The 22,546-nt window shown below is 40.5% G+C and overlaps 1 protein-coding gene across 2 annotated transcripts in view; it reads left to right on the forward strand.

The window, feature by feature from the left end:
• The window catches only part of MARCHF6 (membrane associated ring-CH-type finger 6), a 76,354-nt gene that overhangs the window by 34,859 nt on the left and 18,949 nt on the right, over positions 1–22,546 (forward strand). For both annotated transcript variants that reach the window (XM_006275650.4, XM_006275651.4), the window contains exons 9-19: positions 1,299–1,331; positions 2,803–2,854; positions 10,075–10,133; positions 10,801–10,881; positions 14,449–14,517; positions 14,623–14,697; positions 15,614–15,748; positions 16,242–16,361; positions 18,527–18,627; positions 19,080–19,217; positions 21,271–21,472. In XM_006275650.4, coding sequence (XP_006275712.2) covers positions 1,299–1,331; positions 2,803–2,854; positions 10,075–10,133; positions 10,801–10,881; positions 14,449–14,517; positions 14,623–14,697; positions 15,614–15,748; positions 16,242–16,361; positions 18,527–18,627; positions 19,080–19,217; positions 21,271–21,472 — 1,065 coding nt within the window. The remainder of the gene's footprint in view (positions 1–1,298; positions 1,332–2,802; positions 2,855–10,074; positions 10,134–10,800; positions 10,882–14,448; positions 14,518–14,622; positions 14,698–15,613; positions 15,749–16,241; positions 16,362–18,526; positions 18,628–19,079; positions 19,218–21,270; positions 21,473–22,546) is intronic.

Below are 22,546 nucleotides of genomic sequence, written 5' to 3' on the forward strand. Positions count from 1 at the left end.
AGACCATAAAAGCATTTCTTTTTCTTTCCTTTCCCAGCTGCAAACCAGTTCCTGTTCTGAACTTTTTAACAGTATGCAATATGACTAGAAATGAGAGCTATTGATTTCTTATATAGTCCCTCTTGTGGATTTCTCATGTACTTTTATCATTTCAGTTTTCTTAGTGAACTAGAGGGGTAATATTTTGTTTTTTGGGTGCAGCATCATAATTATGCAAATTAAGATTTTATATTTATTTAAAGTGTTAGTTAATACGGCGGCTAGTAAAGCGACCAAAACGCTGGCTTGCATCCATAGATGCTTCTCAAGCAAATCCCGGGACGTCATTCTCCCCCTGTACTCGGCCTTAGTAAGACCGCAGCTAGAGTACTGTGTCCAGTTTTGGGCTCCACAATTCAAAAAGGATGTGGAGAAGCTTGAGAGAGTCCAGAGAAGAGCCACGCGCATGATCAGAAGTCAGGGAAGCAGACCCTACGATGACAGGCTGAGAGCCCTGGGGCTCTTTAGCCTGGAAAAGCGCAGGCTCAGGGGTGATCTGATGGCCACCTACAAGTTTATCAGGGGTGACCACCAGTATCTGGGGGAACGTTTGTTCACCAGAGCGCCCCAAGGGATGACGAGGTCGAATGGTCACAAACTACTTCAAGATCATTTCAGGCTGGACATAAGGAAGAATTTCTTTACTGTCCGAGCCCCCAAGGTCTGGAACAGCCTGCCACCGGAGGTGGTTCAAGTGCCTACATTGAACACCTTCAAGAGCAAACTGGATGCTTATCTTGCTGGGATCCTATAACCCCAGCTGACTTCCTGCCCTTTGGGCAGGGGGCTGGACTCGATCTTCCAAGGTCCCTTCCAGCCCTAATGTCTATGAAATCTATGAAAACCATTAAAATCTTCTGAGACACAAACAGATATCACTCTTTGGACTAGACTAAAATCTGGATCATTCAGCATCTTTAAAATCCTTAAAATAATAAATTGTGGGCTGTCTTTGGTTTATATGAACTGTTACATTTTCAAGTTTTGTATTAATATAATTTTACATATGCTTTGCTACATTGGATTTAGACAAATTTATAATATTGAACTAAAAAGTATAGAGTTATTTGTTTTAGGTTTAAACATTTTCATTGGGGATCTGGACTGATATCCAGCAATACTAAACCATTTGGCTATACTAGAAATTAAAAAAAATGGTGCTGGGGCGTGGAAAAAGCTTCTATTGAAGCTTTCTTTGGTTATATGGAAAATTTTGAGTACTCCTCAGTGAATTAATTGAATTTTCTCTTTATTCTTAGATGCTTGGGCTTGATGGATCTCTGGTTTTCTTAGTAAGTGAAATCTTACTTTTTAAGCGTAGTTTTGATAGTACTGTAGATTTATTTTTAAGAAAATTAACTCTCTTGTTTTAAGTCTTTATTGTAATATATGCAAAGCAAATTTTAAGTGTTGAATAGGTAGGGCAGCTTTAAACAGAACTTTTATAAATCTGGATGTTTTTTGTTCATGTAGGTCATGTTATTTTTGAATGGAACTTGCGTACTACTGATGTGGATGTTTCTTTAAGACTGAATTTTCCAAGGGGCCAATTAATTCACTTTGGAGCACAGGAGCCACTAAAAGTGTTTATATAGATCCTTTTGAAAACCCAACCTTAAAAACACATAGTTTGTCTGTGCTTGCTTAAAAGTTTTGGCACTAAATTTGCTACAATGTTTACAGCAGCAACCTCATCCCCAGTGTAATCTTACTTCTTACTGACATACTAAAGCTGGTAAAACTTTTAAAATGTAGAGTAGGTCTTAAATTATACACCTTTTGGTTATTTATATTTATCATACGTAATTTGTTGCCTTCTGGTAAAACTTTAGTTTTATATTTAATATTTTCCTTTCATTGCTTTCAATATTAATTATTGAGTATAAAAAAAACTTCATGTAACAAGATGGATCTAGCCATTGTAGTCTAGCTCTTTTAAAATACTTCCAGAAACTCTGCTTACCTCAAGTATTTTAATAGCTTGCTTACAGAAAGGGTGCAGATGTTCCCTGAGGCTGGAGTGAGGCTGGGCATTTTGTGAATAAGATAAGCTGTCATAGCTGCTACTTTTAAAAATATAAATAAGTTGTGTTTTTAGAAAAAAAAATGAATGCTGCTACAATGTAGTGACAAGCACTTCATTTTAAGTTTGATTTGCTAGAAGAATTATCATCTGTTTGGGTAATTACTGCAAGTCTTTGGAAATTAGAGGGACAAAAGTGGGCTTCGGTGTTATGTTTTATCTTGCTAGTAATAACATTTTGCTAACGGCTAAAGATATGTAATAACCTTGACATACTTGTTACCATATTCATTATGTTTTGTATTACTTTCATCTAGTAAAGAGAACTGGTATAAACATTTTTAGTTTTAAGTTTATTGCAGCAGTGGATAGATTAAAAAAAAGGCTGCCAACAGTTGCTTGATTAAAGTTGTTCCTTAAAGCATAGCTGGCTTTTTAGAACACACGGGATATATTTTCTTGATCATAGAATACAAGCATTTTTTAGGACAATCAAAATGTTGGGACAAATCTATATTCTTTTTCTAGTTAAGAAACAAATTCTATTAGTCTCTGTTTTTACTTGCAACATTTTCATCTTGGGGCTTTTAGAGTTTAGAAAATTCAAGGCTTTTAAGTTGGACGAGAAAATTAAAGGAAGAATGAACTCTTGTAAGAATTTTGGGGTACAAAATACACATTTGTTTAAATTGTGTTTTTATACAGCAAGCTGTTAATTTTTTTTCTTCTTCTTTCTCCAGGAACATGTTTTCTGGGTGGTATCATTAAACACATTGTTCATACTTGTGTTTGGTAGGTGATATATTCTTTTTCCCCCCCCCCCAAAATAACTTTTTTGTTGTAAATCTCCAATATAAATTAGTGTTAAAACTACTTTTGTTTTTTCCCCAAGAGTGAATGTGCTCCAGTTTACCAGAACAATGTTGAATAATGAAACATGAATAATAAATCTTTCTTAAGAGTATTAGACCTAGATTCTGCAAGCACTTACTGTTATGAGTAGTTCTGTTGACATTTCTTATTCTGTAGATTTAGTTTACCAGATGTTTTTAGCAACAATAAAAAGAAAAATGTTGTTTAATTAAAAACAAAAAAAAAATCAATAGGAAAAGTGCTTACATTATTTCCATTTTACTTTTCCCTGTTAGTTGACTTGCATCCTTAAATGTTTCAGAAGTTGTTTGCTTTTTGTTGTATATTGGTGTAAGATAGAAATGTTTCCATGTTATGCAATTTCCTTGTATATAAGGATTGAGAAAATTGCCAGGCACCAACTAGGTACAGATTTAAAAAAGATAAAAATGTAGACTTCTAGTCAGGGTACACTTTTGTACTTTTTATAGACTACATTTGAGATATCTATATAGCATAGCTCTGTTGTTGAAGACTAGGGACAAGTGGTAGAGTGCCCAGATTTCGTTGCTTAAATAGTGCTCTTGAACTCTGTTTTGATATCTCAAAGCATTTTTTTCATATTGCCCTCTGGCTAGCTAGTGTTTGATAAACTTGGAAGAACTGACCTATCTGGCTGTTAGAAGGGAAAAGTTGGTATCACTTTAAGGCCAACCCCCACACCCTTCCTCTTACAAGAAGCGATATATTCTATTGACTAGAGAGCACCAGACTGTAGCTTAGAACTGAAGAACAGCTGCAGCTGTTAGATCTATGAACAGCTGCAGCTATGCCACTGGCCTGCTGGGTGACATTGGAGAATTTGCTTCCCTTGTACCTTAGTTTCCCAGTCTATAATGGAGGATAATGCTCTTGACTTTGTAAAATGTTTTCAGTTTCACAGGTGAAAAGTTCTGTAGATGAGCTAGTTGGTATTAATAAGGTGAAGAAGGTCTTTGATAACCTTTTTTATACAGAGCCCCTTTGGGAATGTATACTCATATTTGGAGTAGTTTTAAAAGGGGAGGGAGGGGGGGAAACTGCTCTTATTCTGAATGGAGCAATAGCTGTTATATCCTAACAGTTACTTGTGGACAAGCCTGGAACTATACGAACATAGCACAGTTGCTCCAACCTTGTCCCAGGGTCAATAAAAATCAACAATTAAAAAATAATTAAAAATCAGATTTTTATTTAAATCAAATGTTTTTGGTTTAATCATATTTTTTATTTTAAGATGCTTTTTAAATATAAATATAGTTTTAATTTAAGATATGTTAAAGCTCAAAGTTGTCATCATGAAATAGGGATTAATTTTCTAATTATATACTATTTGAGACCATATATTCATGTAACCTTTTTAGTAAAGTTGTACAAATCGGTTACAACAGGCCATAGACTATTTTAGGGGCCCAATCTTATGGGGTTCCCAGAGGCTTCTCTAAAGATTAGTTAAAGATTAAAGAAAACCACTCTATTCAGTGGGACTTAGTGCTCAGTTTAGAAGATACCATTAAGCATCTCTGTGATGCTTAGTTTCAGTTCTTAAACTGTGGATTGGTCTCTCCAGAGGTAACATCCTTGTTAACAGCAATATATGGAGATGAGAGAGAAAAGACCTGATTATCCATCATCCCTATGTCTCTCTGCAAGTTTGTGTACACAGAGTCAAGCCCTTACCTCTCTCTGAAATTGCAAAGTTAGAGGATTGTTGGGGTGGAGTAGATCTGGGCAAGGAGGAGGAATCTGGAGAATGCAAGGAGAGAAGGGCAGTAGAAACAGAAGAAAAACATTTTGAGCAGAATTTTATTGAAATTGCAAAATACTTCCATGACGACCACTTCGCAGCAGCTGCTCTGAAGAAAGCAGGAGGTACCAAATTAACTCTCCCACAAGACATGTGATAGAACTCAGTAGTGGATTTTTTTGAGTGATATATATTGGGACCTAGCCTAATCTGATAACAATTTGTGAGGAAAAAATCATGACAAAATTGATGAAATTGGTACGGCTAAAGTTCTCAACATTGGGCTAAGGAGAAATGTAGAAATGTATGCTATCCTGAAGCCTGTTTCCATAGCCTTGAGCAAAGTCCCTATTGTCCCTATATCAGACAAGAAAAATGCACTCCTTGTATAAAACAATGATTAAATCAAGGCTTCCTAACCAGTGATTTAAATTGTGATTTTTAAATCATGATTTAAATCAAGTTTATTTTAAATCAAATTCCACCCTGCTTATCACTGCTTCATAGAGGACTAAAGTTGTAGCAGTTTTTCTCATATTTGCACTTCTGCTTGTGCATTCATGACTGTTAGGTGCTTTGTACTCCTGATCAGCATCTTCCCTTTTGAAATGGCCCCAAATATGTTTATGTCCATATATGTAGATCAGTGTGGGGACAACCTTTTTGGTAGCTGTTCCACAAATTAGCCTTACATCCAACCTAAGTGTCATTCTGATCTTCCTCTGCACAATCTGCTGTTCCTTCTCTTTGCACCCTAGTCTGTACTTCCTGCCCGGTATCCATCTCTGTTGCTTGCCCTGTGCTCTCTTCCTGATCACCTGCTCTGCTTTCTGCTTCTTGCTGTACTGCCTGTCCCATCTCTGATCTGCCACGTGCCCCACACAGGCTGCTTGTGCCACTTGCATCACAAGTTACCCACCCCACTATAGAAGAGACTTCTCCTGTCATCTTTCCACATGAGTAACTCATAACTTGTTCTGCTATTGCTTGTTTTCTTCAAGCAGTTGTTCTTGTTATCAGTTGGCCATTGGCCCAATGTTTTGAATAGCAGTAGTGCAATAATACTGTTTCTGTGGGGGGTTTAAATTTTACTTAGTTGCTGCTTGGGTAAGATGTGAGCAATACCTGAGTTGTTTCAAAGGTGCATGACTATAGACTTATGAAGGCATCCCTGTATTTGTAATTTTTGCGCACTTGGGTTGAAGAGACAAGCCGTAATTTAGTGAAATGATGTGAAATTATAAGAATTATGTAAATGAAATTTTAAATTGCACAAATAGGATGGCATAGGTTTTCACCATTTACCAGTGTGGAGGGGGTGGGTTTTTTGTTTTGTTTTGATTTAAGCTCTGTTGTAAATTAAGTATGGCATCTTAGTTCTATGTATGGAATAAAATTAGCAAATTAAATGAAATGCTAAAAAACAACAGTGCATTTAGTCACTGAAACTAACGTTTTAAATTACTCCACTATTTATTACAGACTAGAAAAAAACAAATTGTTTCCTTTTTAACAGTGTGAACTAGTTATTTGAAAGGTTTCCAGATTATTAATTCAAGAATTAAGCTGACATCATCTAGGGGTATCGAATTTGTTTAGTAAAGACTTCTTAGATTAGATGCATTGGAACCCCCTCCTACTTTCTGATTAAATAGAAATAGCATAATATATGCTTACTTTTTAGATGATGCTCTTCATCTGTCAAAGTTGTTTGAAAAAGTGGCTTTCGTTATTATCCCAGTTTTGCAGATGGGGAACTAGTCATGGGGAAAGGAAGAGGCTTGACTTTATGTTGGGCAGGCGAGTGGTGAAGCCAAAAAATGAACCCATATTTCTCCTAGTGTGCAACTCGCTAAGTATCACTGCCTCATATATCCAAACCCCTACTTTATTGATGGCAGCTTTGATGAGTTTAACTATGGCTATGGAGACTTTGCAGGGAGTATTTTCTAGTGGCTAAAATGAAGGATGGGAAGTCAAGACTGCTGAATCTTACCCACACTGTACTGCAGTGTGATGTGGAACAAGCTACAGTAAAATCCCTGTTATCCAGCACGAGTGGGAGAATGGGGGGTGCCGGGTATCTAAAAATGGTGGTTACCTAAGGGCACCAGTTTTCGGCTGGACGTGGGAGGGTGGTGGGGTATCGTGGCAGTGGCCGCACATGGAGCAGCTGCAGCGCAGGGTGGTGGGTGGCAGCTGCTGCGTGCAAGCTTTCCCTGCCTACGTCCGGCTGGCTGGCTGGAAATTCGGTTAATAGTGTTCCGGTTACTCAAATGCTGGATAACAGGGATTTTACTTTACTTAACTAAATCAAATTATGCATTTTAGTGATTGCTAGCATGCTCACATGGGATTCATAAGGCTTTCCTTAAAAGAGGACTACTAAAAATTGAGCTCACATTTTAACAGCAAAAGCAGCTTTCTAAACCACCTGCTCCAGAGTATCTTTGTTGTTTTGTTAAGCGTATTTTGTACACTTTTTAACCTGGTTCTCTTGCCCTTTCTAGTACTTGTGACTTACAAATCGTGAGTCTTTGTCTTTGTAGGGATCCTAAAGAGGAAAGAATGGAAGCCTGACTATCTGTTTTCTTTGTTTCTGTGGAGGCATCTTTATACATGAACCCTTCCTCCTTTCTTGCCCAAACTTGCGTCTCCTGCTCACTGAGTCACAAGCAGTGTTCTTGGGATGCAAAGAACTATGGGCTTTTTCCTTATCATCTTTTACTGTCACAGATTTTGTGGAAAGGGTTTGGAAGAGTGAAGAGTATCTGCTAAGCATGTTGCTTCTGTTCTTTTGCCAAGGGGGACTGGGAATTCTCTTCCCTATCTTCAATCAGGCCTGATGGTAGAGGTGATATCTTTCATTAGACCAACAAGATTTTTTGCAAAAAAAGTCTTTAATTGCGAGCTTTCTGTCACAAACACCCTTCATCAGGCATTGGAGAAAAGATTGTAAAAGTTCTCCTGCGTAGAAATGAAAATTCATATTTAATAGGATTTCACAGAGGAGTCCATAGATGGAAAACTCCCCTGGGCAGGCAGTTCTTAGCTGGTAAGGAGTCTCTCAGCTCTCCTGTGAGACTCTGTGATGATGATGCAAATTACCTGAAACAAAGACAGGAGCAGTATCTCAGGTTTCTGGTGGTAAAAGTTGCTTCTTGCTTGGGAAATTATGAAGATTTCATTTTAAAAAAATGGGCTAAAATTCTATACCTTTCTTGTGTTGGGTATCCAGGTTGTAGCCATACTGGTCTAGAGGAAAAAACAGTTAGGGCTTGTGGTAGAGGGTGATATCTTTTATTAGACCAACAAGTTTTTTGCAAAAGCATCGGAGAAAAGATTGTAAAAGTTCTTCTGGGTAGAAATGAAAGCTCATATTTCATAGGATTTCACAGAAATCCAAATTATAGGATTGCTTTTCTACCCAGACGAACTTTTAGAATCTTTGTTTCTACCCAGAAGAACTTTTACAATCTTTTCTCCAGTGCCTGATGAAGGGAGAAAGGTTTGAAAGATGTCTGACTGTAGACTTACGAAGGCATCCCTGTATTTGTAATTGCACGTTTGGGTTGAAAAGACTGGTGCCATAATTTAGTGAAATGATGGAATTTTGTGAATGAAATTTTGAATTGCATAAATAGGATGGCATAGGTTTCTACCATTTACCAGTATGGAGGGAGGTGGCGGGTTTATTTTGGTTTTTGTTTTAAGTTTTGTGAAATCTTATGATATATGAACTTTAATTTCTACCCATGAGAACTTTTCCAATCTTTTCTCAAAGAACTTGCAAAATCTTATTGGTTCCCCTCCCCTATCTTCCATACTTCTTGGCTCTGTGGACCAGATAAGGGAGTAGGTGAAACTCCATTCTCTTCATTTTAGGGTGTGTCTACACAACAGTCTGCAGTATAGGTATACCTTGGCACAGTAGAAGGGATGGAAGCTAAAATGAACTCTTGCTTGTCCCTTTCCTTCCTGTAGTACTTCCTCTAGTTTTCTTGAAAGTACAAGAACTAGCAGGGGCATCTTTCCTGCTTTTGCCTTCTCTTCCTTAGCTTTTCAAAAGAAGTGTAGAAGAGTATGCCTGATTCTGTCCCAACTACTCCTGTATTAATACAGAGATTCAGGATTGGGTAGGATAATTCCCTTTTGGACTGCTTCCTTCCAAAACCCCAGAGTTGAGAATGGAGAATTCTCAGATTTTTGAATGACAGTAGCTCAGTGGTCTGAATAAAGGTGTGATTGCTTCCCATTTGCTCTTCTCTCCCTTAAGATCTGCCTCAGATTTCCCCAAGGGAGCACTTGCTTAGGGCCCCTAGCCTTGTCTAGTCTCTTAGAGTACCCCCTGAAACCAACCTAGAAGTGGCTTCTAGTATGGAATGAGCCCTGGTTCTTGTCTGACTCAGACCTCCTGACCGTTTTCTCCTTGACCCTTCCTGGTTATGTGTGACCCTCCCTCCAGGAGCTACCTTCTAGTTTAGCTCCTGAGAGGGGGACATTACCTCTTCAAAGGGAGGAGTGCACCCCAAAATCCCAATCAGAAAAGCAGATGGTTACACATCAGTGTGAACCCCTTTGTTGAGCAAACTGCAGCTCAGCAGTTTACTTCCTGCCTTTCAAAGTTTAAGCAGTTCTTCTGTCTCCAATTCAGTCCGCACACCTGCAGGCACCCCAGCGTTCCCTCTCACTAGTCCACACAGCCTGAGTACTCCAGAACAGATCAGGTGGTCCATCTCCAGTTTCAAGCTCTTAAGTTGACACCCTCCTTTTCAGGCTATTCAGCCCATTGTTTGATACTTGCTTATCTATGCACCTGGAACAGTATATGGTCTTCCCTAGCAAGATGTTTGTCAAGCCCACCTGTGGTGTCAAAAAGACTACTCAGTTCTTTGTTGCTGGAGCTACTCAGGCAAGGTTGTTTTGGCTTTAGTTTCTCTTAACCCCTTCATTCCTGAGAACCTGATTTACACAACACTTGCATCATGAACGTACTTAAGCCAGAAATATTGCAACAAAAGTGTAGTCTATCACTAGAAATTTGGAGCTCTGTCAACTGAATTGAAAAGGGAGTGAATCATTTTCCTGTCTTTCAGTTCTAATAAAGGTAATTGGCAACGTTACAAGTTAAAGTGAAGGTGACAGGGTCTTAAGATGAGTGCACCTTCAGTGTTTTAAGGTACTTTAAATGCTTTGTGTGAAATGAAGTGCTAAGTGCTATAATATTTTCAAAATCCAGCAGGTGATTGGGTAATACATTTTTTAGCATTTTTGAAAAACTGTTGAAAAGTAACTGATGTGAAGAGACTTCTCAGAATGTCTCATTTGCCTTTGGTAATGTTTTCATTGCTTTTCCTATCCTTCTGTTTTACAGCGTTTTGTCCTTACCATATTGGTCACTTCTCGGTGGTTGGCCTGGGTTTTGAGGAATATGTAAGTGGGACTTTCATAATTTCAAAATGTTTAAATTCTTAAACATTCGTATAATTTAAATTGCCTTTATATAGAAATGCAGCATATTTTTCCTTCTAGAACACCATGTAGCCTGGGAAGTTGTCCACATCTTCATTATGGAACCTTTTTTTCCCCTTTTTATCCCCAAAACCTCAGTTTACTTTCTTCTTTTAAGACTTTTTTTTTAACACTTATCTTTAGGGTTTTTAATTTTTAAATAGGTTTTTATGATGTTTAACATGCTAAATGAGGCTTTTTCCAATTTTTTTTTTTTTTTTAATGCATGGGGGTGGGGAGAGTGTAATGCTTCATAAATGAAGACGATTTTTAAGGGCGGTGAATATCACAAAATTAAGAGAAGTATGTTTGGCACCAAGCCCAATAAATATACTACTATTTGGGTTTTTCTGTGGTTGTAAATCTGTTTTTTACTTTTTAAATGAAGATGCTAAATTAGTAGCAGGAAGCTTACTGATGAAATGTTTTTCCTGTGCATTGAAATATGAAAACAGTCAGGCAAGCTTGTGGTGGTTCCAAATCTCACATTTTCAAATGGACTTTGCCACAGTTTATATCTTATATCAATTTATATCTTGGGAATTAAAGACTGGTATTGAATGGAAAATGTTTTCAATATTCTTTTCAGGTTCAAGCATCTCACTTTGAAGGCCTGATCACAACAATAGTTGGCTATGTGTTGCTAGCAATAACTCTAATTGTTTGTCATGTATCCTTTTATAAGAAGTTGCCTGTTTCAGATTCTATTTGTGGATCATTCTTTCTGGCCATGCATGTAGTGAGAAGTGCAGGAGATAAGGCAGGAGTAGTTCCTTTAATTCTTGTGATAAAACTAAGAGACAAAAGCTTTCTTAAAATGAAAGGGTGACTTTTTTTTCTTTTTAAGTCAGCTTGACGTTGCAGGTCTAATTTCAAAACTGGCTGCCTGTTTACAATAACGGTGAGACTCCACTCTGCCTAGTTTCTATATATGTCAGTTTGGTCCATTGTAATGATATCTGAGATATCTAAAGTGGCAGAAACTACCTTCTGGCTTTCTTTCTGGATGGTTGCTTCCAAAGAAACAGTGTATTCTAGCCTACCCTTTCTGTTTCTCTCATGGGCTGTGGCATCTCCAGCTGCATAGGTACAGCAGAGAAATAGGCCTGTGGAATAAGAATTAATATTTATACTACTAGTGATGAGAAGCCCATTTATATCAGGTTTCTGTTTCCAGGCAATTTCCCAGTTTGCCAATTTTTTTTCTTTTATGAATCTTTCCTAGCCTCTGCATCAGACCAGAAACATTCGCAGCTTCATGAATCTTGCACTCTTCAAAGGTGGTGACGCACCTTTCTAACAAGTAGAAGATGAAGTATTAATATTAATGCCACTTTGGACCCTGTCTACATTACAAAGTTCTGCCAGCACCACAGTGAGGGATGTAAAGAAATTGCATACCTTTGCTGATGTAGTCGTGTTGTCAAAATCCATGATGTGGATTATGTCAGCAGGGTTTAGATCATAGAAAGTTAGAGTTGGAAGGGACCTCAAGAAGTCATCTAGTCCAACCCCTTGCTCAAAACAGGACCATCCCCAGTGATGTCATCCTAGCCAAGGCTTTGTTTAGCTGGGGCTTAAAAACCTCCAAGGATGGAGATTCTACAACGTCTGTAGGTAATTTGTTCCAGTGCTTTACTGTCTTCCTTATGAGAGAGTTCTTCCTAATCTCTAATGTAAACTTCTCTTGCTGCAACTTGAAACCATTGCTCCTTGTTCTGTTACTTGCCACCACCGAGAACAGTCTAGCTCAGGGGTGGGCAATTATTTTGCCTGGAGGAGCCACTTAACAAGGTTGGTGAGCTTTCGAGGGATGCATGGGTAGCCCTGCCCCTTGACAATTGCCCCACCCCCGGTCACTGTCTTGGGACTGGAAGTCCCACCCCTAACTTCTGACCTTTGCCACCATAAGTCCCTCCCCCTGCCCCTCTCCCCACTGGAAATGCACCTTTTGGGACAGGGAGTTATCATCTTAGAACCAGAAATAAAAACAAATCATACACTAAAATACCTACTATAACATTTTAATTTTATTACAAAAAGTATTTTTGCCATGATTTCTGTTTGCCGTGTGTGTGTGTAGAGGAGATTTCCATAATGGCTCAAAAATAAAGTCTTAGTCTTGTATATTTTGGGGGTGGGTGAGTGGAAGGGGTGTGGGTATGTATGGGGGGTTTGTGAGGGGGGTGGCTGTGTGTCGGGGGGCAGTAGGGTATGTTGGGGGGGTATATATGTGAGGGGTTGTAGGGGCTGAGAGTGGGTGTGTGGCGTTTGTGGAGTGTGGGGCAGTGGGGACCCCCCTCCACACTCCTTTATGGCATGCAGCTCCTGCAGGTGGTGGCAGCAGCAGGTAGGGGCACTCGGGGTGCTTGTGCCCGGTGCACAAGCACAGCCCGGGCAGGCTGCTTCTATCACCAAGGCTCCCCGCTGCTCATGTGCAACTCGTGTACCACTGCAGGGGAGGCTCCATGCGCTGCAGCCAGTTGCCTTTGCCATTCCCTGCTGCGCAAGTCCTGGGACTCTGCAGGGAAGCAGGGGTTGGGGCTCCCCTCCACTTCTGGCAGAGTTCTGGGACCTGCACGGCAGGTATCAGTGATGGCAGCAGTCTCCAGCACTTGGAGTTTCGCTTCGGGGGCTGCATGTGCATGGCAGGGAGCCCCGGCAATAGGCCTGGCTGGGCTGTGCTCTTTGCCGTGACATGTAGCACTGGCCGGAGCCACAAGCACCCCAAGTGTCCCTGCCTGCTGCTGCTGCCACCTGTAGGGGCTGAGTGCCATAGGGGGGAGGGTCCCCACACACCCCTATTCCCCCCCCTCCCTCACACCTACACCCTGCCCACCCGAGCTTTATGCTGCTGCTGCCTCCCTGGGCATAGACTCTGCACTGCCACCAGCCCCAGCTCTGCGCTCCTGCCCAGCTGCAGTTCCCCTATCCCCACTGTTTCCCTACCTGCCTCTTGGAGCAAGCGGGATGGCAGGGGAGCCGAGCAGGTCCCCTGGTGGCTACAGCAGTGGCAGCAGCAGCCTCTCCTGGAAGTTGGGTGCTGGCCTGGCCAGACCCTTTCACCTACAAGGTTGGCAATGAAGCACACTAGGGTATGTTGGTGGGGGGTGTATATGTGGGTGCCTCACTCCCACCCTTGTGGGCAGAAGGGCTGGGCAGGTTACAATTAGTTGGTGGGTGCTGCAGGTCGGTAAAAGTGCCTAATGGGCTGGATGCAGCCCGCGGGCTGTATTTTGCCTGCCCCGGTCTAGCTCCATCTTCTTCGGATCCTCTTTGGAACCACCCTTCAGGTAGTTGAAGGCTGTTATTAAATCCCCCTATAGTCTTCTCTTCTCATCTTGCAGTCTTCATTCTAGCATTTGGGGAAGCTGGTTTAACTCCTGCAGCAGAATTGCTTATGCTGGCACAGCTCCCTGTACACAATGGGGGCAACTTGCACTAGTGCTGTCACCTGAGTTAAAAATGGTGGTAGCCCCATCTGCAAACTAAACTGTATTTTGAAAGTCTGAGCAGATTTGATCATAGAAGTCATTCTATGATCTATGTGCTCATAGCCGAGAAGTGTGCTTTAAGAAGATAAGAGTTGATATTTGTTTGAAAGAATAAGCATTAATATTTAATACATTAGCACAGTCATATTATTGTATAATGCACTGTAGAAACATAGTACAGCAGTTAAAGCTACATCTATCTTGGAATCCCTGGCCTTCTGCTTCCTGAAAGGAGACTCTTTAAAACATTTACATGTTCTCTTTTTCCCTTGGCTTTCTATAGAGGTGACCATTTCTCTTACCTCGTTAAAATAAAGGTGAGCTGGACTTTGTTAAATCTTCAGGTTTATTCTTCACTGTTTACTACTTAGTGGTAGATTTCTCAGTATGTTTTCAAAGGTGACCAGTGACATTACACCTACCCAAAGAAGCTTGCCTACCAGTGATTTCTGGCATCTGAATTTTTGATGCCCAGCTTTTAATAGTTGACTGATTTTTAGGGAATGCACACTTACCTTAAAAGAAATATTATTTTAGAATGTCTTAGATTGAGCACCCAGAGTAATGTCACATAGGAAAATTTAGAACCCAGGATGTGAGCCTTTGTTTGGTTTTTCATTTGGTGTCTCCAGAATTTCATTTTGCAAGAAACTAGATTACAAAGTTTTTGATATGTATTGAATTTATGCTCTACTGATCTTATAGCTTTTCATTTAGTACATTTCCTTAACCAGATTTCACAGGGTTTGGCAGCACTTGTCAAGTTCCAGAGATCCCGTCGCTTATTAGGAGTCTGCTATATCGTTGTTAAGGTAATATTTATCTTCTGAAAGTGACAGCTCTCAAATTTAAGTCATGTTCTACCTTCATTAGTGTTTTATACTAAATTAATATGACATTTTTTGTTTTCTGTGAAGGTTTCCTTGTTAGTGGTGGTAGAAATTGGAGTGTTTCCCCTCATCTGCGGCTGGTGGTTGGATATATGCTCCTTGGTAAGAATAGGAACTTTTGGAATGCATACTCTTACATCTTTTATCTAAAGGAAAAGTGTTTTTTGAAAGAAAAATGGCAATAAAAGTGGGTGTGCTTGAACGTATGTCTGAAAACTGTTTTCAGTGTACTGCAACAATGTTGGATTAATCTTCCTGTATTAAAAAAAAAGTTGCATGCCATGTATAAAGCCCAAACCAAAGTCCAACCACTCTGTTTACAAGCAAAGATGCAAAGTACCATGGAAGGTTCTGTATGCTACTTACCTATCATTGGTAATTCTGTGGATTTTGCTGCTTGAGTGGCTGCCTTTGCGGAAAATTAAAGAACACATATTGTTGTGGTGCACTCTGATTTTTTTTTTCCTTGCTTTTTGATGCCTCCTGAGCAAGATGATTATGTTCATCTTGGGATGCAAAGAACAATGGCAAATTTAAAAAAGTTACTTTTCCAAAGCTTGAAAGTGATTAATTTTAAATGCTAATTAGAAAAAAAGTAGCTCTCTGATTTCCCTTAGTACTGTAAAACTCAGTGCTAATGAGAATAAATGTTTACAGAATATTTCAATTTAGTTCAAGCTCAGTAGTTACTGCATATCGTTGCATGTTTAATATTAGTTTTCTTTTCACTTAAAACCAGTTAAGAGTAGAGAAAAAGATGCCTACTTGCCATCTTGACTGAATACTTAACTATTTTAAAAGATTGTGGAGTTGTCAGCGACAGGAGGACCTAACAGTGTAAGACTTTGGGTTTTCTTAAACAAGTGCTACTCTAAGTAGTAGCTTAGCAAGAGTTTGCAGCTTTTGTTTAAACAAACATGTAATCCACTTTAACCCTATTGAATAGGTTTGAACTAAGATAACTGATATAGAGTATTTGGTAAACTTTGCTCACCTAGACCTAATTTTTACATTATAGGAAATGTTTGATGCTACTTTGAAAGACAGAGAGTTAAGCTTCCAGTCTGCCCCTGGTACCACAATGTTCCTGCACTGGCTAGTGGGAATGGTTTATGTCTTTTACTTTGCATCCTTCATTCTGTTACTGAGAGAGGTAAGTTCTTAATAGGTGAATGGGGCATGTATGGCTTCCCTGTCAAGCTGTTACTCTTATAGTATCATTACTGCATGTTATCTTCAGCGGTTTTTTTGTCTTAAAAAAAATAGACCTACCAGGGCACTTACTTACAAGTGAGAATTTGAATGGGTGCTAAATATTTGAGAGAGAAGAGGAAGATTTTTAATGGATGTTGCTATCAGTGAATTACACATTTTAGTGTATGACTTCTCATAGATATTTTATTTAACCACAGTAGAAATTACTTTTTTGGTGGATAATGCTCTTCAACGTCCACCTGTGCCGCCTTGTTGTGCCGTCTTGTAAAGTTTTTCACATTCATATTGTAAAGCTCTGTAGTGTCTAAATCTCCCCCGCCTCCCTCCCAGGATCTCAAATCACGAATTACATTAAATGATGATAATTTTTTCACTGCTTACATGTTTTCAGATGTGTGAGAGAAAACTTCAAGTGTTTCTTCCTATTTCAGGTACTGAGACCTGGTGTCCTTTGGTTCCTTAGGAATTTGAATGATCCAGATTTTAATCCAGTTCAGGAAATGATTCACTTACCAATTTATAGACATCTTAGGAGGTTTATTTTATCAGTGGTAAGGCTTTTTTTCTTAACTCCTCTTTAAAAGTGAAGTTACTTCCTGTTCTTCGTGTTGCAGATACCGTTCTTATTTAGCTAACTAGCGAATTGCCCATCAAGAATAACAGGTGGGAGCAGGCGGGGACAGAGGAGGGGAAGCTTGCTAACCCTATCCCCCTCCCTCCCCCCCCAAAACGCATGCCACCACCTGGGGGGTGGGGGGGAGGAGCTTGCCCTGCCTTCCCCTGTGTCCCCCTCTGCCAGTACCCTGTGTCACTGCCACCTCCAAGGAGCAGGGCCAGGGGGTTGGGGGGCGAAGCCAGTGGCTCTGCATCCCTGCCGTCACACTGGCGCTCTGGTGCCTCCAGGGAGCAGGGCTGGGGGTGCTGGCCTCACCCCCCCCATTCTGTCCCCTCTGTCCCTGCTGTCATGGTGGCGCATCACTGCCTTCTGCTCATAATGCCCTTGGAGCACTCTGGGTTGTTTCAGTAACCAATTGGAGTGTTCCAAGGGCGTTATGGATGGACAGACAGACAGACAGACTAAGCCCTTTATTATATTAGAATTAAATGGTTTTTTTAAATTTTTCTTTCTTAATGCATATGAAATCTTTAGTAATTAAAATTGAAGTTGTTTTCTTTAAAAGTATTCTTGGCAACAGATTTTTCATTTCCAGTTGCTTTCCCTGACAACAGACATTTTTTTTCTAGTTCACAAATCTTTTGGTAAAACCACATGGACTGCTTAATCCCTTCAGCTGACTGTTTTGTTATTGCTGTAGATCAGTGGTGTCAAACTTGCCCCGCCTACCCAAGCCAGTTCTGGATTGTGGGCCTCCTCACAGACTGGATCTGGTTTCAGTGGTGTCAGAGCAAGTGGCCTTTGGGCCACATGACAGTTCTTCAGGCTGGATCTGGCCTACAGGATGTAAATGTTGACACCCCATGCTTTAGATAACGAGAGTGCATTTCATGGGGTTATAGAGTTGTTTAAGGTTACTGAAGCAAACCTGGGTCTCGATTCAACCATAATATTATGTTGTGTGTGATACCTTTGTGTGATTGGCCTTGGGTGAACACTGACAGCTTGGGCAGTGCTATCTACCTCCATATGTTCCACTAGGAGGTTAGGCCCCCACTTTGGGAGTGTAAGCTATTCCTGGTGCCCTTGAGAGTATGGCAGGGGATGGATTACTCTATGCATGCCTTGTTTCTAATCTTCCTCTGATATTATTTCTCAAGTCTTTTCTGGTTTCCCCACCCTACCCACAGCACTTTCTTTATGTCCAACTTGAAGTTTTCTTGGAAGGCCTTTACGGCAAGAACTCAGATGACTTGCTTTGATATAAACCACAGATACATTGGAAATGATGCTGTGTGGCATGTTGTGATTTATATACTGTGTTAAAGCAGCAATTTTTTTCTGTGCCTTGTTAGATTACCCCGCTGGTGCTCATCATGCCGTCTGAGAGCAAGAACTTTTCCTCCCATTCACAGCCCCCTTTCCATCTCAGGAGAGAGGCACTGATCCATCAGCAGACTACATTTTGCTGTTTTCTTGCAGTAGAATTTCTTCGTTGTAATCAGTGAAGTGTGCAACATAACAGATACTGAGGTGCACTGATTTATCGGTCCATGTAGGATTGGCACTGATAAAAGGAAAATTGACGTATCAGCTACTGGATCAGTATTGGCCAGTATGACTGGTTAATAATCGGCCATCGGTATAGGCCAAGAAATCCTTTATTGGTGCACCCCTACCGGATTCCCCCAACAGGCCAACATGCAGTCTTTACTAAAGTTCTCAAACGCAGTGTGCACTAGAGTTGAATTTTTTTGGTTTGAACATCATTTCTTGATTAATTTGGCTAATTACCGTTCTTTGAAGGTCTGAGTTATGAATCGATTTAGATCTTCATTACCCTCATACTGGGATCACAGGCCCCAAAAGTAGTGATCATGTCCATATCTTAAGACAACAATTACATTTTCTCCTAATTGTTAAGTGAATGTCTCTTCATGATGGGACTTAAGTTACCTGAATTTGAGAGGAATTTTCAATTAATTGTGTATGTACCTTAATTGTAGTCTGGCATTCAAACCCTTTTTAGTCAATTTATGTATTCCAATAGAAACAAGGTCTTGTATGTAACTTACTACACTTATAACATTCTTTTTGCAGATTGTCTTTGGGTCGATTGTCCTGCTCATGCTTTGGCTTCCTATCCGTATTATTAAGTATCTGCTGCCTAATTTTCTTCCGTATAATGTCATGCTCTACAGGTAAGCTTTTAGTTTTATTCTGGTGTTTTTCAGTCCACCTGTAAGTAGACAGAAGTTTTGTGTTGTACCACTAAAATCATTGACATTACTTTTGAAAGCTAAATGCTAAAGTATGTCTGATGCGTAGCAAATCTTGCCAAGTAAAAATTTTATTAAAATAAAATTCCTTTTATGCATTGGCTTTCCAATGTTATAATTTGGTCAGTGTATATAGACCTGAATTTTGTTTTTACCTTGTTTGTGCTAAATGCCTAAATACTGCTAACAGTATTAGTATTGCTCAGAAAAATGTTTGTTGTAAAAGCCCAAGTATTTTGTGGTGAAATCCTACGTAACTTTTCCTATTTCCTGTACGATTGGATAGTTGGGTATACATGCTTGTAAAATATTCATAGCTTGATAGAAAACTGCTTGTATGTTTGATGTTTTGCTTTTTTCCTCTCTGTTTTTAGCGATGCTCCTGTGAGTGAACTTTCCCTGGAGCTACTTTTGCTTCAGGTGGTGCTGCCGGCGTTGCTTGAACAAGGACACACAAGACAGTGGTTGAAAGGTCTTGTACGAGCATGGACTGTTACTGCTGGTTACTTACTGTGAGTGTAAACAGCCAATGTTTCTTACATTACTTGTGTCCTTAACCCTTTTAATATGGAAAAAAATGTATTCTTTGGCTACATATCCCAACTGGACCATTAAATTGCCAAATTAAGTGCTTGTAAATTGCATAAATTAAGTGCTTGTCAGAGAAGTGTAAAGCTTTTTTGGGGGACTTCCTATAAAAACGCACTTAATTCCAGAATATTCTTTTGCAATGCTATTGTAGCATTTGTTTGGTAAAAACACTTTAAGTAAAGCTGAATAACAGTTTATATTATCGCCTTATTTTGTCTTTTGTAGAACAGAGACAGGCTCTGACAGCATTTTCTTGCTAAAACTACAAAATTGACATGTATATTTTATTAACCCATGCAAAAAGTTAGCATTACTACAGCATCAAGTTCTTAAATTAGGTAATGTAGGGCTTCGCTAAAAGGTGAACCTTTAACTCCTGATATGTTTGTTTCTTTGAAATATAGCTTATTTATGTCCTAACTTTAATATTTATTACAAACTGGAGTTGCTCATTTAGTCTTTATTTAGGTATTGTGTTTCATTCTTGAACTTAATCAATTGAAGTTCAAATGCTTCCTGTAAAACATGGCTGAGATGCTGTGCCTTATTAAATATCGAACAAGATTTTGCATGGAAGAAACCCTGTAGATCTTGTTTTTGCAAACTAAAGAGTAGATTAAATGTTTATTTCATTACTAAAATGCACAATATAATCTGGTTTTGGAGAGCTGTCTCCATCTTAAACATGCAACTTGCTTTTGTTGTACTATACCCACTTACGCTAGAGACTTCGATGTAAAGTTTTATTTTTATGTACATGGAACTTTAAACTTTTAAAAGCAGAAGAGAGAAAAGAACAGTTGCTTTTTAGGGCTTACTTAATCAAGTCGCTTTATGCTTGTATTCCAGTTTTGAGTACAGGTCAGTCGTATCATACGCGCATTTAACTTGCATGAATTCAACTATACGCAGGGTGGAAGCGGGGTGGGGCTTGAGTCTGCACGTGGCTCTGTCGCTTACCTGGAGGCCCGGCCACCACCACACTGCCAGTGGTGACTGCTGCTGCCTCCAAAACCTCCCGCCGCTGCCATGGAACCATGCCCGGAGCTGTGTGGCCGGGCGGCAGCAGCAACGTGGTGGTGGCTGGGCGGCATGCAGCCATCCCCACCACCACCCTGCGCTGTGCTGCGCTGCTGCCACTGGCCGCACAGCTATAAGTGCAGCTCCACAGCGGCGGCGGGAGGTTTTGGAGGCAGAGGCAGTCACCACTAGTCAAATCGCTGGCACAGTAATCGCGATTTGACTATACATGATTTTCGCCTTACGCGATGACTTCAGAACGTAACCCCTGCGTAAGATGTGACTGACCTGTATATACAACTTATGGTCTTTTTTATGGTGTTCTTTAGGCCAGGAGTGTCAAACCTGGCCTGTTGACCAGATCCAGCCCATGGAATCATAAGACCTGGCTTATGGGTTGTTGGACTGACCCCAGTGCATGTGGTGCAAGGACTGGACCTGGTGCCCCATGTGTTGCATGCAGCACAGAAGGTTGGCATAGGGCACTACATGGAGCCCATGCCCTGGACTCCCTGTGCTACAGCAGTGTCAAGTCCAGCTCACATGCCACAGGCAGTATGCACCCTGTGCTGTGTGCACAGTGAGCCCCAGGGCTGGCTTGTGCTGCCCATGGTTCACAGGGTTGAACTTGGCTACACACACTGCATGCAGCACAGGAGGCTGGCACGGGATGTCCACTGCCTGTGGTGCACGGGCTGGACCTTGTGCTGCAGGCAGCATGGGGTTGGTCCAGAGCACTGCATGCTGTCCCAGAACCCCTGTGCTGTGTAGTTGTGGGTCCAGCCTGCAGACCAGCCCAGTGACACTCATCTGACCCATGGAGCTGGATGAGGTTGACATCCCTGCTTTAAGCGAACAGTAACAAATATAGTTGTGTAGTGTGTGTTTCTGTGTGTTTATTCATGCTGCAAATCCAGAGGAAGTTGAACAATCGTTTCATGCATGTTACTACAGGGACCTTCATTCCTACTTACTTGGTGACCAGGAAGAGAATGAAAACAATGCAAATCAGCAGCCTAATAACCAGCATGCTCGCAATAACAATGCCATTCCAGTTGTAGGAGAAGGTCTTCATGCGGCCCATCAAGCCATACTTCAACAAGGAGGACCTGTGGGTTTCCAGCCTTATCGTAGGCCTTTAAAATTCCCGTTCAGGGTAGGTACATTTAATATCTTTAAAGGAGTGGAAGAGGGTAAAAGATGATGAAAATTGATGTATTTCTTTCATTTGAGGAATCTTTTGAGGGTATGTCTCTTTTAGAAGCTCAATAAGGCTCCTTATTTTAATGTCTTGGGTATTACATATGCTTTTGACAAATAGTTCATCATAGCTGATGGATTGTTTTTGCTTAGATGAGAATCATGTGCACATGAATTACCTTTATGTCAAAAATGGCAGCCAAAAAGGCTTCTTTGTTTGGGTATCTTATTATTTGGAAGACAGGCTGTTGGATTCTAAGATGGTAACTTCTGTCTTGGAGTTCCTGTTACCTTTTCCTTAGAAGAGTCAAGAATTCATAAAAATTGAACTAGATTGTAGTGATTTCTGTAATATAGTTGCCCTGCTTCTAACGAAGCAAGAAGAGAGATATAGTATTAGTCTACCGGAAATGCCAAAATAAAATGTCACTCGCTAGATAGTGGAGATATTCAGAATGTGATGGTTCATAGACTGGTTGTGATTTGGTTTGGCTTAACTCATGTATGATAACACAGTATTTTTGTGTCTGTGCTCCCCTCTACGTATTACAGTTATTGCACAATTAACTGAGACAGGCTACACATGAAAAGTACCTATTGCACAATAAAGCTCCAACCAGCTGCAAAGTTAGACCTCAAAAATGTGTACTAACTTTATAGTTGTTTGTTATCCAGCTTTAATTGGCATGTGTAGCAAGGACTATATTGTAAGAACAATCTGCAAATCCTCTGGCATCCCAGGGTGTATTGCTCCATCTCCAGTGTAAACATCTTTGAAAGAACAAGGAAGAAACCTCTGCCCCAGCATAGTTCTGAGCCCTAAGTTCATTCTACACAAGCAGCAACCAGCAGGGGAAATAAGCCCCCTGCTCCTAATCCCTTATGGCAGTGTTTCCCAACTGGTGTGCTGTCAGGTACGTCCAGGTGTGCTGTGGCATTTTGGGTTGGAGCCACGCCCCCTGCCTGGTGCTGTGGACACAGACAGGCAGGGAGCGTGGCTTTAGCCCAAAACGCTGTCCAGCTGGCCATG

The sequence above is a fragment of the Alligator mississippiensis genome, chromosome 5 (genome assembly GCF_030867095.1).
Source record: "Alligator mississippiensis isolate rAllMis1 chromosome 5, rAllMis1, whole genome shotgun sequence".
Lineage (NCBI taxonomy): Eukaryota > Metazoa > Chordata > Crocodylia > Alligatoridae > Alligator > Alligator mississippiensis.